Source organism: Scheffersomyces amazonensis (genome assembly GCF_036850825.1).
Source record: "Scheffersomyces amazonensis strain UFMG-HMD-26.3 chromosome Unknown RJT21scaffold_5, whole genome shotgun sequence".
In the NCBI taxonomy this organism is placed as follows: Eukaryota; Fungi; Ascomycota; class Pichiomycetes; order Serinales; family Debaryomycetaceae; genus Scheffersomyces; species Scheffersomyces amazonensis.
Window position 1 is genome coordinate 492722 of NW_027042745.1, and position 17052 is coordinate 509773.

The 17052-nt window shown below is 33.4% G+C and overlaps 6 protein-coding genes and 1 non-coding gene across 7 annotated transcripts; 2 read left to right on the forward strand and 5 right to left on the reverse strand. All coding sequences in view use genetic code 12, as the record gives it.

Moving 5' to 3' along the window:
- Positions 1 to 58: 58 nt before the first annotated feature.
- On the reverse strand, positions 59 to 1364 carry RJT21DRAFT_46353 (saccharopine dehydrogenase). Its single transcript, XM_064884677.1, has one exon. It carries the CDS (start codon positions 1324 to 1326, stop codon positions 211 to 213), a length of 1116 nt encoding a protein of 371 aa, XP_064737239.1. The 5' UTR covers positions 1327 to 1364; the 3' UTR covers positions 59 to 210.
- Position 1365: 1 nt separating this feature from the next.
- On the reverse strand, positions 1366 to 3262 carry RJT21DRAFT_46354 (uncharacterized protein). The gene has a single exon (XM_064884678.1). It carries the CDS (start codon positions 3206 to 3208, stop codon positions 1661 to 1663), a length of 1548 nt encoding a protein of 515 aa, XP_064737240.1. The 5' UTR covers positions 3209 to 3262; the 3' UTR covers positions 1366 to 1660.
- Positions 3263 to 3303: 41 nt separating this feature from the next.
- On the reverse strand, positions 3304 to 5448 carry XKS1 (xylulokinase). Its single transcript, XM_064882180.1, has one exon. It carries the CDS (start codon positions 5297 to 5299, stop codon positions 3413 to 3415), a length of 1887 nt encoding a protein of 628 aa, XP_064737241.1. The 5' UTR covers positions 5300 to 5448; the 3' UTR covers positions 3304 to 3412.
- Positions 5449 to 6242: 794 nt separating this feature from the next.
- On the forward strand, positions 6243 to 8203 carry RJT21DRAFT_46357 (glyoxylate reductase). The gene has a single exon (XM_064884679.1). It carries the CDS (start codon positions 6703 to 6705, stop codon positions 7810 to 7812), a length of 1110 nt encoding a protein of 369 aa, XP_064737242.1. The 5' UTR covers positions 6243 to 6702; the 3' UTR covers positions 7813 to 8203.
- HAP41 (Hap41p) lies at positions 8203 to 10164 on the reverse strand. Its single transcript, XM_064884680.1, has one exon. The coding sequence runs from the start codon at positions 9773 to 9775 to the stop codon at positions 8594 to 8596; it is 1182 nt and encodes a 393-aa protein (XP_064737243.1). The 5' UTR covers positions 9776 to 10164; the 3' UTR covers positions 8203 to 8593.
- Positions 10165 to 13129: 2965 nt separating this feature from the next.
- Positions 13130 to 15524, reverse strand: RJT21DRAFT_127648 (uncharacterized protein; the record flags this gene model as incomplete). Its single annotated transcript, XM_064882895.1, has 1 exon — positions 13130 to 15524. The coding sequence occupies exon 1, from the start codon at positions 15318 to 15320 to the stop codon at positions 13131 to 13133; it is 2190 nt and encodes a 729-aa protein (XP_064737244.1). The 5' UTR covers positions 15321 to 15524.
- An 807-nt stretch (positions 15525 to 16331) lies between these two features.
- Positions 16332 to 16417, forward strand: RJT21DRAFT_t108. Its single transcript has one exon. It is a non-coding gene; the product is annotated as a tRNA-Pro (tRNA).
- The last annotated feature ends 635 nt before the right edge of the window (positions 16418 to 17052 follow it).

Below are 17052 nucleotides of genomic sequence, written 5' to 3' on the forward strand. Positions count from 1 at the left end.
CTCAGTCAGCAGGCAGAAGAAAGCATTGGTTAGACCATTAGGAATTTATATTCAATCACTCCCTTTCCATGTGTTACATGTATAGTGATATCTATATTACTATAGTATAGAAATTAAGCGAAGTACGATAGCTGCATAGCTTGTATTAAAGAAATATTAAATCTATATTTTCAAGAGAAAAAAAGAGTAGGAGGTAATAAAAATTCATATCTAGTTTAATCTAGCAACCTGCTTTTCAAATAATTGCTTAGCTCTGACCCAAACTGGAGCACTGTCTCTTTGGGGTAATTCTAATAAAGATGGTACTAGGTTTCTTGAAAAGAATTCAGAAGCCTCTCTTGGTAAGAAAGAAGGAAATTGATCAATTGAACATACTGATAACTTTGGACCAGCACTAGTCTCAACAGGAACAGTTGGATCATTAAAAACAGTAGCAATAGTATAAACAGGAACAGGGTTGTGGACATTGGTAATATCGGCGGAAACATCTACGATGGTTCTCAACTTTCTGTCTGGAACATTTAAGGTCTCGTAGTTGACAAATGGTGGAATTGGCTGAGATAAGTAAATACAGTTGACAAAGATATCATTTTCAATAATTTCCTTGAATGGTCCACCTGGTGCGGTTTCCTTTAAATCCCACTTGAGAACATTCTCTTCTGGAATTCCAACTTTCTCGAATAAATCGACTGCTCCACTACCACATCTACCAAGAGCACCGATAACTAAAGCAGTTGGATACTTACCTCCATTCTGTGCTAATGCTAAAGCTAAATCTTTCTTAACATCTGCAACTAATTTAGCTTCACTGGGATATGCAGTTACACCTGGTAAATCTTCTGAATCAGGGTGAGTCTGCTTGAAAGCCCAATCTATAACACCTATAGCTGCACCAGCAAATCCAGCATAGTAACCAAAAGCTGCAACTCTTCTACCTTGATCGTTTTCTAAAAATTCAATATCATATAATGTTCCATGACCTTCTGGGAATCTTCTTAAAACATCTTGCCATCCACCTTGATTCTTGTAACAATGAGCAAATTGGATATGTTCGTGAATTAATGGGAATGTTTCATTTTCGGGTAATTCCTTTAATCCAATAATAATTCTTTCCTTTGGTGCTGACTTCCATGATCCTTCTGGAACAATGGTAGCTCCTACCTTTTCGTATTCTTCTGATTTGAAAGTGGATTGAGAACTTTCTTCAACATAAATTTTGAATCCAGCATCAATTAATTGCTTGGTGGTGGTTGGGGTTAAAGCAGCTCTTTTCTCTAACGGCTTGGTTTCGGCTCTTAAATGTAAGATAGCTGAGTTGGAGGACATATTTCAGTAATTGTGATTCTTGTATGTTGTTAATTAATCATGTAAAAAGTCCGAATCAATTAAACTTGAAAACTTCACTTTATATTTATACACCAAAAGTTGCAAAATATCCAGCTACAAGATCCTGCACTCAGTGATTAGTGCGGATAATTTTGTGACTCAGCTTGTAATTTCACAGTTGCGGCAAACGATCCCAATTGAGATTAGTCAAGTGCTCATAGTGGCGGCTAAATACTGCATGTAAATACCAGCATAACTAAGCTATATTTGTCTATACATGGGGTTAATTTGCAGCTATTAAAAACTATGTACATTGAATTGTGTCTGTCTATAACTATAATTGTTGTAAGAAATTCAAAACATGACTCTTAAAGTTAGGTTTGGCGGCTTGCCAGTCATCATTTTCGACAAATGATTCACCGTATTTCTTTAACCATTGCTTAATCTGAGTAATTTCATACTCATCGTGTAATATATTATTCTCTATGGCTTTATCAAGTAATAATTGGGCAAAGTTACGATCATTATTATAAAGATTTGCAATTAACAATGCCTCAGTCAATTGACCGGCGGCAGACCTCTTCGAATATTCATTTACATCCTTAGAAACTTTTTGAATGTAGTCATTATATATTTTTAAGCTGGTTTCGGCATCATTGAAGTTACTGTGGCCCACAATAAGCATTTGCAACATTTTAATTGCTATTTGATCTTGATCCTGAGGAATAAGGGTTTCAGCTATTTTGAGAAATGACTCGTTCTCCTCTTTGAAACTTTGTACAGCAAAGGATTTTACAAGATTAATTTGAACGAATTCAATTCCAAATTTCTCATGGGTTTGATATGTATGGAATTTTTTAAGTGCTGTATCGAGATTGTTTAGTTTTATTCCATATGTTTCGATTAACTTCATTCTTATCAACAAACTTTCAGGGCTTTTATCTAAGTCCAACCCATTTTCTTCAACGAATTGTACGATCAGTTCAAGTAATTGGTCTGGACTAAAATGAGTTAGTGCTGTTGTAATATTGTCATGTTTGTGTTGTTTATCTAGGTTGTCCCTTTGTTCTTGGAAATAAGATGAGGAACGACGTTCGAGGATATTCAAAGCTTCGACGAGTTGCTGTTTGGATAATAAAGAAGGATTCTTCTCAAAAACACTCAGAAATATGGTGAGATATGGAGTATCTGTAACAAAGTCCTTGTCGAGAATCTTCTGGAGTACAGCTGGAGTAAGTAACTTTTCACCAAAGTTTTCTATTAAAATATTGATGTATAATAGTTTATTGTCTTCTATCAACTTCTCAAATAAATTGTTAATCTTAATTTCAACTTCATCAAAACTCTGAACATGATTTTTCAAAACCTGGTCAATCTTTTGAAACTGTGAGTAGGATATAACATATTTCTCTCCATCAGTTTCACTTGAATCTCCATAAATCAACTTTTCCAATATTTGATTAACAACTTCAGTACTAATTCCTCCACTTACGTTATCCTTCCATTCTTTGAATAGTTCCCAAGAAGTGTGAACTCTTCCTGGATTTATCTCGATCAATCTATTTAAAATTTCATTGGTAGTAATAACTTCCTTTCTATGTTCAGGCAGCATAATGAAAAAGAACCTGTAACTAGGTATTAACTCATTTAAGAGTAGTTGTTTCTCTGCATTTGATGATTTATTGATCTTGGAAATAAGTGAAAGTCGAGTGTCGAAATAGTCTAAATCAAGGTCATTCTCTAATCTTTTAATGGCTGATTGTAATTCCGACACTGAAATTTTGTCAGCATCCTTCAGAACCAAAGTTGTCAAACCTCGGGTTAGCCTACCAACTGTGGTCCTATTACTATGTTTCAATAGTCTAAATGATCTGTTCAACATTACTCTTTTGGTCTGTCTTACTAGCTGTAAAACTTATCTGGAGTAGTGATATTTCAGACATTTTTTTTTTTCGTTCTCTTTTTGTCGGGCTCTGGTTTTGCAACTTAGTCTATGTTTTATTAATTTTGATTATAAATATATATATAACTATGTAAAGGCTTCGTATACTAACCATATTAGTTAGCAGTATTCTATATTTTATGCTTAATCGTGCTTCAAAGTTTGTTCTATACTTGCCAACAAACCTACTCCATCAAAGTAATCTATCCAGTGATCTTCAACCTTAATTGATTCTAATTCTTGATTGACGTCATATAATCTCTTTATGTAATCGTTATAATCAATCCAATCACCCTTAAGTTCACATTGATGAGACCAACTAGCCTTGTAAGCACCTCCTAAAGCACATGCATTAGGGATTTCTACCTTATAATTACCATTAATTGGTCCCAATATGGAACCCATCTTCTTAATAATACTGGCATTGTTAGATGCACCTCCCACATAGTAACAACGGTTTGGTCTAGAAGTTAATGATTCAAATGTCTGAGCTTTACCATCAGTATGTAACTCTCCAAATTTGGTAGTTAAATCTTTGTATATGTTAGTTAATGTTTCTTTATCAGCGCTGACTGAACTCTCACGAGATTCACTAGCTCCCGAACTCTTACTCAACATTGGTCCAGCTCTTAATCTACAACTCAATGTTTGTGATTCAACGATAGAGCTGACATCATCATCAACTGTCCATTCTTTGGAGCCCAATTTTGCGTCAGTTATTTCGTTGGTTTTGGTATTTAATATTGAACGCTTGGTTTGAGCAGATGCATTGGGAACGATTTCACCCAATGGAAAGTAAACTCCTAATTTATCATTGAATTTTGAGCTTGAATCCAATATTTCATTGAATTTATCCCATGATTTTTCATCTTCAATTTCATATTTTTTATTAATTTGATCTCTAATCTTTTCACGAGCCAATGATCCATTACAATAACAAATCATACCCATGTATTCATCTCTTACTGTTGGATGCTTGAAAAGGTGGTATTGAGAAGAAGGTTGATAATTCTTGGTGATAATTAAAACGGTAGTAGAAGTACCTAATGATAACAAACAATCATTTGGAGCTAATGGTAATGAAATAATGGTGGCTAAATTGTCACCGGTGAATGAGTAAATCTTTGCATTCTTGTTGAATCCATATTTAGAAATAAAGTATGAAGAAATAGATCCTTCATTTTTGTAAGTAATTGGTTCTACTGTACCTAATTTTTTCTTTAAGTCGTCAACACCTTGTTCGGTTTGTTCTGAAGTTGCTTTATCAATTTTTGGATGTACACCTGCTGCTAATGCTAATAATTCATCATCAAATTTTTGATTTTGAATATCATATAAATTCATACCACAAGCATCTGATTCCTCGATGTTTACTACTTTACCTAATAATACACTGGCAACAAATGAAGAGACTAACGAAATTCTCCAAGTATCTTGATATTTCTTAGGATCCACTCTAGTGGCCAATTTTCTTATTTGTAAACCAGTAAATCTATAATGTGCTCTTGAACCAGAAATGTCAGATAAATTATCCACACCAATTGCTTCTTCAAACTCTTTTAATTCCTTACCAGTAGAATGATCTTGCCAATTTGGTGAATTTTCAAAAGTAAAGCCGTTAGCTAATTGTTCGCTAAGAGACTTGTTGGTATTGTCACCTAATTTTGATAATATATCTTCCGCTTCTTGAGCCCAGAATACAGAACCATGTTGTTGACAAGATCCACTGATACCTATCACTTTATCAAAAGGGAAATCGTCTTCCTTCATTTTACCAAATACGTAATCGATGGAATCTAACCACATAGCCACTGGACTAACTATGGCACCTTGTTCGAGATCATTGTCAACAGCAAGGACACCCTTGGTAACACCATATTTCGATTTGAATTGAACATCGAACTCTACGTTATAAGTTTTTAATGCTTGCAACGATTCATTGGTAACAATGATTTTTAATTGTTGTGTTGATAAATCGAAACCCAAATATAACGATTTCGAAGTTTCGTATAATGAAGTTGCAGAAGTCATCGTTTAGGATTAAGATAAGCTAATTACTGGGATAAGGGGAAAACAAACGAGACTTGAGAATGAAGATGTTATCTAGTTGTTTCAGAAAAAATTAGAAAAATGTGGGAAAGTTTACAAGTTTATATATTTTTCAAAATAGTTTCAATGCGTATATTATTATTATGTGGGGGAACATAAATATTCCGTGACTTGAGATTGCTATACTAGTTTATTTATTTAATATGTACTAAATATAGATATTTATATCTTGACTTGTAACCATTGTATACTTGGTTTTGCCTTTAAAAAGGGCCACCAATTAGGTAATATAAGTATTAATAATATAATAAATTGAGCACCAAATGCGTACAATATATTTATAACATTATTCGTTACAATTCCTACAAATACACTAATTATGGCATTGATTATTGAAGCTATGCTAATAATATCTTCTACTATGGGTTGGTTGGGTATCGTTATAGGAAACTCGATGTATTCCATTGTGTATATATCTGTAATGGATTAAAACCTAAGGCGGGCGTTGAATGATACGTACTGTTTTATGTTATGGATCTACTTTACTCAATTAATTTTTCTATGGGTTGAAGGTAAATCCATAATTACTGCCAAACGGATAAACTGCAAAGTATTAGGTAAGCGATCACGTGACAAATATGTAATACGCTTGAGAATCCAGTTTGTAGTAGCTAACTGCAAATGCTTCTTAACAGGCATATCATGACTTGTCTTCCACAACTTTACGTCTTGGCTTATCGAGCCAATGTAATGTCCAAAAAGCAAATTGAAAATAGACAAAAATAGTAATAGCAGCGTTTACATGTTGTGTATACTTCTTTTTTTACGTATGTTATTTTTGACGGTCCTCAGTGATAGTAGGAGAATTTAAAGACTTGACTAAACCAGCAGAAATAATAGAAAACAGGGCAGGGTAAAATAAATTGGTAAAGGACTATAGTAGTTTATCTTATGTTATATTATATTATATTATATTGGGTCGCGTAATTTATAGGTCCGGTCCGCTCTTCGTTCCTATGCTCGAGACTTTTTACCCTTCTCTGTTTTTTCTACAATTTAGACCCCATAATTACTATAATAAATTTAAACAATGAGACAAATCTTCTATTGCATAAATTAAGAAAACTCAATTGTTTGCTCTCCATAACTGTTTCTGGACTTTGCATTCATTACAAGGCACTTCTAACATTAATGGCAAATGGTTTACTTCCACAGTTTATCGTATTTTCTTGGTGAGCCGCACTTAGCCGGGGATCGAAACGCTTTGAAATTTTTGTCAACGTAAACTACAGTTCAGTAACTCCCTTTCGTTTCGATTCGTTAGATATAAGATCTTCTTCTTTCTTAATAGACAATATAGATAGATTTCCATTTGACTTTGTGATATGACTGTTTCTGATAAACCACAAGTCTTGTTCATTGGTGACTTGGACGAGTCGTTACCTGAATTCAAAGAATTTTCCACTAAATTCGAAGTAGTTAAATATAAGATCTCCACTGAAGAAGATCTCATTAATAAATTTAAGACAGAATTCAAAGATATTCAAGCAATTTATGGTTCATGGCTTGGATTTGTTCCTGTTGGAGGTTTCAAGGGTGATATTTTAAAAAATGCTCCAGCACATTTAAAAGTTATTTCAATATGTTCAGTGGGTTACGACGGTTATGATGGCAAAGGTATGCGTGAAAAGGATATTGTCCTTACTCATGTTCCATCTGAAGGAGCAGCTGAACCAGTTGCCGACTTGGTTTTATTCAATACTTTAGCCAGTTTCAGGCAATTCAATAAATATGAAAAGCCATTTAACCCAGAACATAATCATACAGTCAAATTGAGGAAATTATTGGATAACTCGTCTTCATTCGACACCAAATCCGGTTCTGTAGTTCTCAGTTCTAATTCCACAGATTATCATTTTGGACACTATATCAACGAAAGACCTAATTTGAATCCTAGAAATCATAATGCTGTCATAGTTGGATTTGGAAATATAGGGAAAACTATAGGGAAGAAATTAAGTGATCTTGGAATGAATATTCACTATATCAAAAGACTGCCTTTATCCAAACAAGAAGAAGAGCAATTGGGTTACAAGGCCATATACCATCCTAATATTTTGTCCACTAAATCAATTGCTGATTTAATCGTTATTGCCTGTCCAGCCACTCCTGAAACTGAACATCTCATTAATAAGGATGTCATTGACTCTATTGAAAATCCATTCAGGATTATTAACATTGGAAGAGGTATAATCATTGATGAACTGGCCTTAGTTGATGGATTAAAATCAGGTAAAGTTTTATTTGCCGGTTTAGATGTGTATGAACAAGAACCAAGAGTCAATGAAGAATTATTTGGTAGACAGGATGTTATCTTGACCCCACATATAGGAGCATCCACTGTTGAAAATTTTGATTTCACAGCTATTCAAGCTTTAAAAAACATTGAAAATGTCTTGTTGCAAAATGGTTCTGGCTTAAACACAGTAAATTGAGAGTGCACGAAATGGTCGTGTGCTGAAGGAAATCTACATTGGGTGCGACTCCGGACTAGTTGTCCCTACATAGGACTGTCAGATGGTCGGCCCCCCACATGTACCTTTCCGTCAGACAAAAAAAGTGTATGGGTAAATGGATGCGATGGCATGGACATATCGGGCTTTAACATCCGATCTAACTCCTTTTTTCATTTAATTCTTTTTTATCAATTTAATCATATACTACTAAAAAGATATCAAAAGTACAAAAAATTACAGGGAAAGAAACTAATACGTAACTGTATATATATTTTAGTAGAATAAATATTCACTTTTTCTTTTTTAGTATATAACGATCATTTTAAGCATTGTAAAATTGGTAAGGAATAAATATGATAAAAAATAAAAGGGAAGAAATCCAATAATAAAGAAGCAGCATAATAGAATAAATAATAAATAAATAAATAGGAACTTGTAGTCGTAATAAGACGTAAAAAAATCATATAATCACTCAATTGAACACAATCGTACTTTCGTATAAAAAACTCTTTAAACCATAAAAATAATAAATAAATGAAATCAACTAAGGGACAAATAAAAGTCGTAAATAATAACAATAATGACAGTAGTAATAATAATTTGACATGAAGATAAGCAATTTTATTGATGAAAAACTGAAGCAGGGAGAAGGAAAGGTAACAAAAGACATAATAAGCCGTTAAAAGATATTGAACTGAAAAGTAAAGTTTTAGAATAGATTGAAATAGTCTGGAATAGTTTGTAATAATTTAGATAGTAGTTACCAATTTTCCAAGTTGGAATTGTTCTCAACATAGTATCTGACATCGTTATTGATCAATTTCTCCTCTAAGAAGTCAGTAATCATATTATATTGATCCTGGTTGATCAAATCTGACATTGAAGGTGCAGAACTAGTAGACGATGAGTTCATTAATTCATCGAACTTGAAGTGGTACGTTGAGGGAGCATTTGGATTGAACAGTGGGAAGTCAACCAATTTAGAATTAGATCTCAATCCTTTAACATCATTCAAGTAAGATGTAGAAGATGAAACAGTTGTAGATCTAGTCAAAGTTGACATAAGGGAATTACTTTCTGAAAAATCGTCCGAATAAGGTGAAGTAGTTCTTGATAAACGAGTAGATGAAGAAGCAGAATTAGCAGGACTACTACTTGAAGTCATTGGGTCATCTTCAACATCTTCGATATCACTATCTAATTCATCAACCTCTTCAAGTAATTCTTCGTCGTCATCATCATGATTATTGTCCATCACATTCATCTTTTTGCTTGGAATAGTGATATAATTGTCAAATTCATTGTCTATCAATTGTTGTTCATTATAAGAACGCTTGTGAACGTTTTTATCACTGTCAATGGTAGACGTAACAGCCGAATTACTGATATTATGAGGCATTGAATTCTTCATTACATTGGAATTATTATAATAACTTGAAGTATTATCTAATACCAAAGTTCTCAATTGTTTGTAATCATGAATTAAACTCAATAAATGGGACTTCAAAGAAATATTTTCCGAATCTATCAATTTTATATTCTGATTCAAGTTAGCAAGAATATGTGATGGAGTAGTTGGAACTGAACATGGGGATGTAACAGTTGTTGATAATTTTGATTGAGATAGTATACTTGATGATGAAATAGATGAGCCCTCTCCAGTTGGTTGTATTACTGGTAAGATCTTTTTTACGTTGGCTTTCTTTTTCTTGTCTAGTATATGTGAGTTGGATGATGTGGAATTTGGTGCGGAATTATTAGTGGTGTTAGTCGATGTCGCAGCACTATTTGAAGTGTGAGAATTTGACACTGGCTTCCTACCAGGTTTGGGTCTTGGAGGTAATACCCATTGCTTTGAAGTTTTCACGACTATAGGAGAACAGGATGAAGAAGTGGTATTTATGTTGGTATTTGGAATGATAGAAGGTTGGATCGGTTCCATTTTTTACTGTTTTGTATGTGAATATTTAGATTTCGGATTTTCAATAGTAATATTGTTGGAATAGATTGAATTGATAATTGTATTTATTGTTCAATTTCTTTAGATGATTAATTTTTCAAATTGTAGTTGTGGTTTCAAGGTAACTTGTCTTAGTTTACTATAATTTCATAGTATTCTGGTATAAAAATTGTCCGACTGCTAATAGCTGAATGAGAAAAAATAAGTTTAAGATGAGTGAATTGATGGTACGAAAGGTAATTGGTAAGTTTAGATGAATAGATGAATTAAGGGTAGTTGAGGATCGTTAAATTATTATGACTGTAAGTTAAATAAACAAATAAACCAAAGGAAAGGAAAGTAAATTGAAAGAGATTTATGAAATAGGATTTAAAAAATTGAAAATCGAAAATTAGGAAATTCAATTTAGTATATATAAAGACTGTTGGTGATGATTTTTTGTTTCTTTCTTACCTCGCTCTCATTAATGCACGATAATACTAAAAAATCAAAAACTCACCAGCAGGAACTTAATTGCAGCAAAGCAATTTTTCCTCACTAAATTATAATTATTTCAGTGTAAAACTGCCTAGGTAGCGGAAAGTTTTGCTGCTAGGTTAGAGACAGAAAAGGTCTTTATTGATGGATGAGATTGTAGTATTTTTTTATTTTTTATTTATTTTATTTTATTTAGTTGATGAGATCCGACACGAAAAACAGACAATTTTTGTTTTTATTAGGATGTCTTGACTAATGTGTGAGTATTCTATGGCTAAAATCAATGCACAATCGGAATGTTACGGGTGTAAACCTGGAGGCAACCAAATTCTCTCAGACAGACAAAAGATTTGCGGTATTTTTTTTATTTTTTTTGGTTTTTAATTTTTCTTTTCTATATAAAATTACAATATTTAATTTATTTTTTATTAAAGTTAATTTAAGGAGTGTCTGATGCAAGGATGCTGACTTCGTACTTCATGGATGATTCAAAATTGAATCATATTTACCCTGAAAATGTAAGCAAACAATGTAAATTTAATTGTCCCTGTACCAGCCGGAATTTTTTGGTTTAATTGCGATGATGTTGTTGTTTTTATCATCCTTCCTGTAATCAGAATAATTAATTTATTGCCACTCAATATGAAAGGATAAACTACGTTTACATTACATATATATCACTAAGGTGTTTTAGTCGTCTACAAATGGTGCAATTGCTTTTGTAGATGATAGCGATTGACTTGCCATCCGGTTACCACAAACAGGGATTATTATTTTTCTTTCCTTTAAAGTACTGCTATAAAGATTCGGTAACACTTTGTGCGTGAGGTAATTATGGGTTTTGTACCTATTATGTTTTTTGAGCCGTTAAAACCCCTAAGCGATTCCGAGAATTCTATATCATTTACTTGCTTTGCTCTTTATATATTTTAAGTTTACCTTTCGGTTCCGTAGTTTCCACCCAAGATCTACATTTTTATAATTTCTTTTCAATTAATCCATTGAATTGATCTGACCGTTTTGTTTTATCAGCTTGCATCAAAAATATTTGTATTCCCCAGATTGTTCGCTACTTTTCTTAAAGGCGTATACTCTCATTAAACTCTTCACTAAATTTATCAAGTTCCGTTTCTTTTTCTCACTAAATCCTTATTTTCCTACTCTTTGCCGCTAAACTTAGTCTTTTAACACGGAGATCTGAAGCCCAGTGTCTTATTTTACCTCAGGTGATGGACCAGACAATCGAGTGAAGATTCTAGATTACTTCATCCCCTCCTTTTCCTTCTCTATGAGGTCACCATTCTATTGTTATCTACAATACCCCATTAGTTTAAAATACTATCTTACGAATTCCATATCCTCAATTGGCTCTATTTTAGACACTTTTCTTGGTGTGATGTTGAAATGTGTAAGACAAATTTGACTTTCTCTAATTCATCTTCTGTTTTCTTGTTCGTGATTGTCGCATCTCCATTTGAACTTCTGTGTCCGATACATTTGTAGACGTTCCCTACACAAAGTTGGTAGTATTGAGTCAGTAATGGACGCGACTAATTGTCGTGTGTATAAGAAGTCGCTCGTTAACCCATAAGTGTATCAAATTCCGCGGTTAGGTATCCCCGACAATTTATCTAACAATACATCTTAAATTAAATATTGGATTATATGGCATAAGTATTGTCTTAAATTTTATTAGGTGACGTTTTACAAGAAATCTGCAATACATATTATGATCCCATAGACTATTCTATAAGGTTTAGTAAAGTTCTCCGAAATAATTCTTAGGTTACTTTTAGTAGTTCACGTAGTTGACGAAATGCATATTGTTAGACAATTTTTATACCCACAAGACATTTAGTCACTTTACTACAAAATAGTCATAACTTTACCCCGGAAAACATACGCTGCCGAGAGAAATCACAAATTTTATTTTTCATGTCGCCGATTGTCAAACCTAAGTACAGGAAAATATTTCAAACCCCTAAGCATTTTGTTTTGCAAACTTATTATCCAGCATCCGGGTAGTTTGTCACAAAGAGAGTACCACTCACCCGGTCAGGACCACAACCAAACAAGTGAACTCAATTACAAAAGCTCATAATTATCGTTAATTGTTAGCAGAAACCGGAGTTGCACCATAGACGACAAAATTGAATACTTCTTCAAAGGTATTAGGATTTTGTCTTTTTTGGTGCGCCTTGTGTCTAATTATCGAACCATTTTTTATTTTTTATATTTACTACCAAAGCTTAACGCTTGTTTTTTGTATTAGTTTTTGGTGATGTTACTGTTCTGTTTGCCCTGGGTTTTAACGCCCCACATAGTAGGAGTATGGAATTAGTTAAACGTTCCCCAGCAGAAATGCTAATTCGGCTTGAAACGTAAAAGTAATTTTTTGTCTGAAAAATTAGTAATTTATGGTCTCGGACTTTGAATAGCCAATACAACCCCTACATTTACGTTTGTCTCGCTGTCCTTTGGTCCTAATTATGGAAATATAATTATTATTTGATTTATTTGATTTAGAATTTGATACTTTTCTGTCGTTGAGACTGAAGTTCCCGGCGTCTCCACCTTCCAGTTAGTCGATTTAATTGCGATATATTTCGGACCCGAGAACCAGCATTCAATTCATACCGCCTTTCCTTTTAAAATCCAAACGCCTGAGCACCCCATTTGTGATTGTACCTGTCTGGTTCAACGGTATTTATTTATATTGCTGTTTGAATAAGTTACTTGTCTTAATACGGTATACTTAAATAGGTCGCATTTTTGCAACTGCGCAGCTGCAAAAATAAAGCCAATTAATCCGACATTTATTCATAACTTCTATTATTTATAATACAATATATGTTCTATTCTAAGTTACACTACATGATGATTCATCATTGATGTCTTTTTTAATATCGCCCATCATTGATTGCTTGAAAGTCCTATAGCTTTCCTCAGAGTTCAAGACAAGAGTCAAACCTCTTAAAGTAAGGTTACCTCTTATTCTGAACTGTTCAATCTTCTCAGCAAGAGTCATACCATCTATATCAAGCTCTTGGGCTAATGTATCAATTCTTTTAATCATCCTTCTCCTCATTTGAAAATACTTTCTCTCTTTGGCTTTGGTGGGCCAACGGGAATTGGCTTTTCCCGCCTTCAAAACTGACAGATACCATTCATCATAAGCTTCGGTAACAGTCTTGATTTTTCTACTCATCAGGAAACATTTAGAAATATATTCAAAATCCTCATCATTTTTATCGTTGTCTGAGTGATCAGGTTCTTCGTCACTAGCTTCTATTGCACTTACAACTGATATATCATTTGCCATATTACTCGATCCATTATTAATTGAGTTCCCATTGATGTCTTTCTTTAAGTCCATTAACATGTTCATTAACAAATCCATCTTGGAATCAACATTTGTTATGTGTTCTTTCATTTTTTTGATTTCATTAGAAGTCTCTGACTTTATCAGATTAACCTCCTTCAATATTATTTCTTTCATTTGGTGAAGTTCATCTGCCGTTTTCTTATGGCCCTCATTAAATTCTTCAATGGTATCTTCTTTTGCCTTATTAAATTCTTCAGACATTTCACCTTTAATGTCCTCAAATGCCTCTATTGTTCTTGCATTAATTTGATCAATCTCCTTCAGCAGTTCTTTTATTACTTGTCTGACAGTATCCTTCGACTGTAAAATTTCAAAGAATGCATCTCTTTTCATTTCTATGTCCTCCTTCAAAGACGCTTTCATACAGTGCACATCAAGTCCCTCGTTTAGCTGTTTGCTGGAATCATAATCTTCTGATCTTTCTTTCGTTTGGATTAGTTCTTTCAATGCAATCTCTCTGAACTGATCAACCTCCTTTGAAAGAAAATCTTTAAGCAGTTTACTTTCTTTCGAGGCATTTTGTTTTGTGTCTTTCACTTCTTTTATTATATCCATCTGTTTCTGTTTAATTTCTTTAGAAGTGTTTTTCATTCTGGTTAGTTCATTAAGAGCAAACAAGTTACTTTTATTGATATTAGTAGTTAAATCTTCTTTCATATCTTGAAATTCTAAAATAATATCTTCTTTGATTAGATTAAGTTCTCTTGTGGTGTCTTTCTTCATCTGATTAATTTCAGTGGTAGTATCTACTCTGATCAGATTGACTTCTTCCATTAATGCTTGTTTCATCTGACTTGTTTCTTTTGATGATTCTTTTCTTACTTGACTAAGTTCTTTAATAATATCCTTTCTCAATTGGTTAATCCCTTTCGTAGATTCTTTCTTCACTTGATTAAGTTCTTTTAATACGTCTTTCTTCATATGACTAACATCTTTAGTTACATCTTTTTTCATCAGAGTAACATCATGTTTCATCTGACCAACTCCTTCCATTATATCTTCCTTCATCAGTTCGACATTAACAGATAAATATTTCTTTACCAGATCTACTTGTTTCAATACATCTGCCTTTGTTTGTATACTTTCTCTCATAGAATCATCTTTCATTTTAGAAACTTCTTCTAAGGTATTTCGATTCATATGATTTAAACCTCCTAATATATCTTCTTCCATTTCATCGACTTTCCTTTCAACGTGCCGCACATAATGAACCACTTCTGGAATTACAGAATCGTATGTACCTTCAAATGTCGTAAGTAACCCTCGTTGTTCTTCTAGTCTCAGAAGAATATCGTCTCTCATATCATTAAACCAGTCCACCTGAATTAATGAATGCTTTCGGAATACATCCTCTACTTTAGAATTGATATCGGGAATTGGACTATGACTATGATTGTATGGTGCTAGACTCATCCCATTATTGTGGCTACTGCTCTCTCCTTCTTCTTCAATGGTCAATGTTTTCGGCCTCTTAACTACTTGACTATCTTGTATAATATCACTGCTAATGTCTTTTCTCTTTGTTGCATAACTATAGCTGTCGATTAATTCTACATCCGAATCGGAATTCAAATCATCTGTTGGTTCCACCATTTCTTTTTCTTTATACAGTAGTTCATGAAACTCAATTCGGTTAAGCATTGTTAGTGTCCGATGTGTTTTCATTGCTATATGGAGAATAGTCAATAATCATAACATCGCGTCCCTAGATATGGCCATATGCAGGAACGTGTATCTCCTAGCTGTTAACTATGTAAAACTATAATGTTTGAATAATTAGTGTTAGTTTACGTTCAATACTTTGAATAAGTAGAACTGGAAGTAGCATAACATCCCGTTAGTAAAGTGGCATCTATGTTGGTATTGAATAATAAAACATTCTTTACGACCACCATGGGTACATGCATTCTAAGGAAGACGCGCCTGAGTTAAACAAGTTGCAAAATATCAGTTGAGCAACTATCACCACAGCCATATATGCGATAGCCTTTATATTTATCTTCATTTATATAGAAAAGAGCTCTTGTATTAGTTTTGAATCTATTATTTGTATTTTCAGTAGGTATTAGTTTTGATAACTTTTAACCTAATAACTCCTTAAAATGATTAATATTATTAACCCTCGCCATATTTTTATCATTGCAAATTATTATTATATTTTCTTATTTTCTTGTTTCACATGAGATAAAGCTGATAAAAGATATTTGTTGCAGAAACTGGTTAGTAGACTAATTATGATAAAGACTGTTACCTATTGTGAATTAACACTGGATGAACTCGATAAAAGGTGTAATAGCTCGCCATCTGTGTTGCCCACAAAGTTGTAAACAGCCAGGCTAACTCCATTTTAATTTCTCTTGATTATGGACCTTACATTTAATTTAATCTATTCTAGATTGCAGATAATTATCGATAATTCAAGGGCTACTTCAAGATTTAGCAGCCTTAATCCACGACATTGTCGTCCAATTTGAACAAAAAGTGCGACATTTTTATCGAAATTGATCACGTGATTCATTTTAATAAAGTGCGGAAAACGAGTGCACTTTGGTTGCAACAAGAATCGGGGCATTTGGCGCATTGGTAAAATTACTTTACCGGTTGGCATTTGTTCGGATCTTGAGGGATTACTTACTAAAAGTCATGTGACTAACATAGTTAAGCGAACCGGAAATAGGGAGTGTGGTCTAGTGGTATGATTCTCGCTTTGGGTTAATTCACAAGCATGCGAGAGGCCCAGGGTTCAATTCCCTGCTCTCCCCTTCTTTTTTTTCAATTACCTATTAATTAAACTAAAATACCTTATACTATTGTAGAAAATAGTGGTTTTTATAGTGTCCGGTTTTCTCGTAAAGATTTGACACACGGAAAACAGAAAATACTAAAAAGAAAAATAATTAGGCAACTGCGAATTACTGCAGACACACTCAGCGTATAGCTCGATATTCACGTTCCGCAAGTAAATAACCAACTTACACATAGTTTTCTTAGAGTTAAGTGACTACTTGTAATATGTTTATCTTGAAAAGAAAGAGTATATATATATTTATTAGAGGTATACCTAAAGCGTAATGGGTCTCTACAGACAGGACTTACCAACTTGTAAGACTCAAGTCAAATATCTTCGCCTGCTTACTTACTTACTTACTTACAATAAGAAATGTATGGTAGTCCCTGTGTTATGATAACATATGAAGGTGAATCAAGACAAACCACTAGACCATAATTAGTACCATATTTAATTGATAATGTTATATAAAGTCAGAGAAATGTTACACAATTGGCTGCTAATTATAGTGCCCTACGTGCATTTGGCGGGGCACTGCGTCAATATCCTTCTCTCCTTTTTTTGTGCACCCTCACTAAGCATCCAGCTTGCGGAGCCCATGCACCTTAA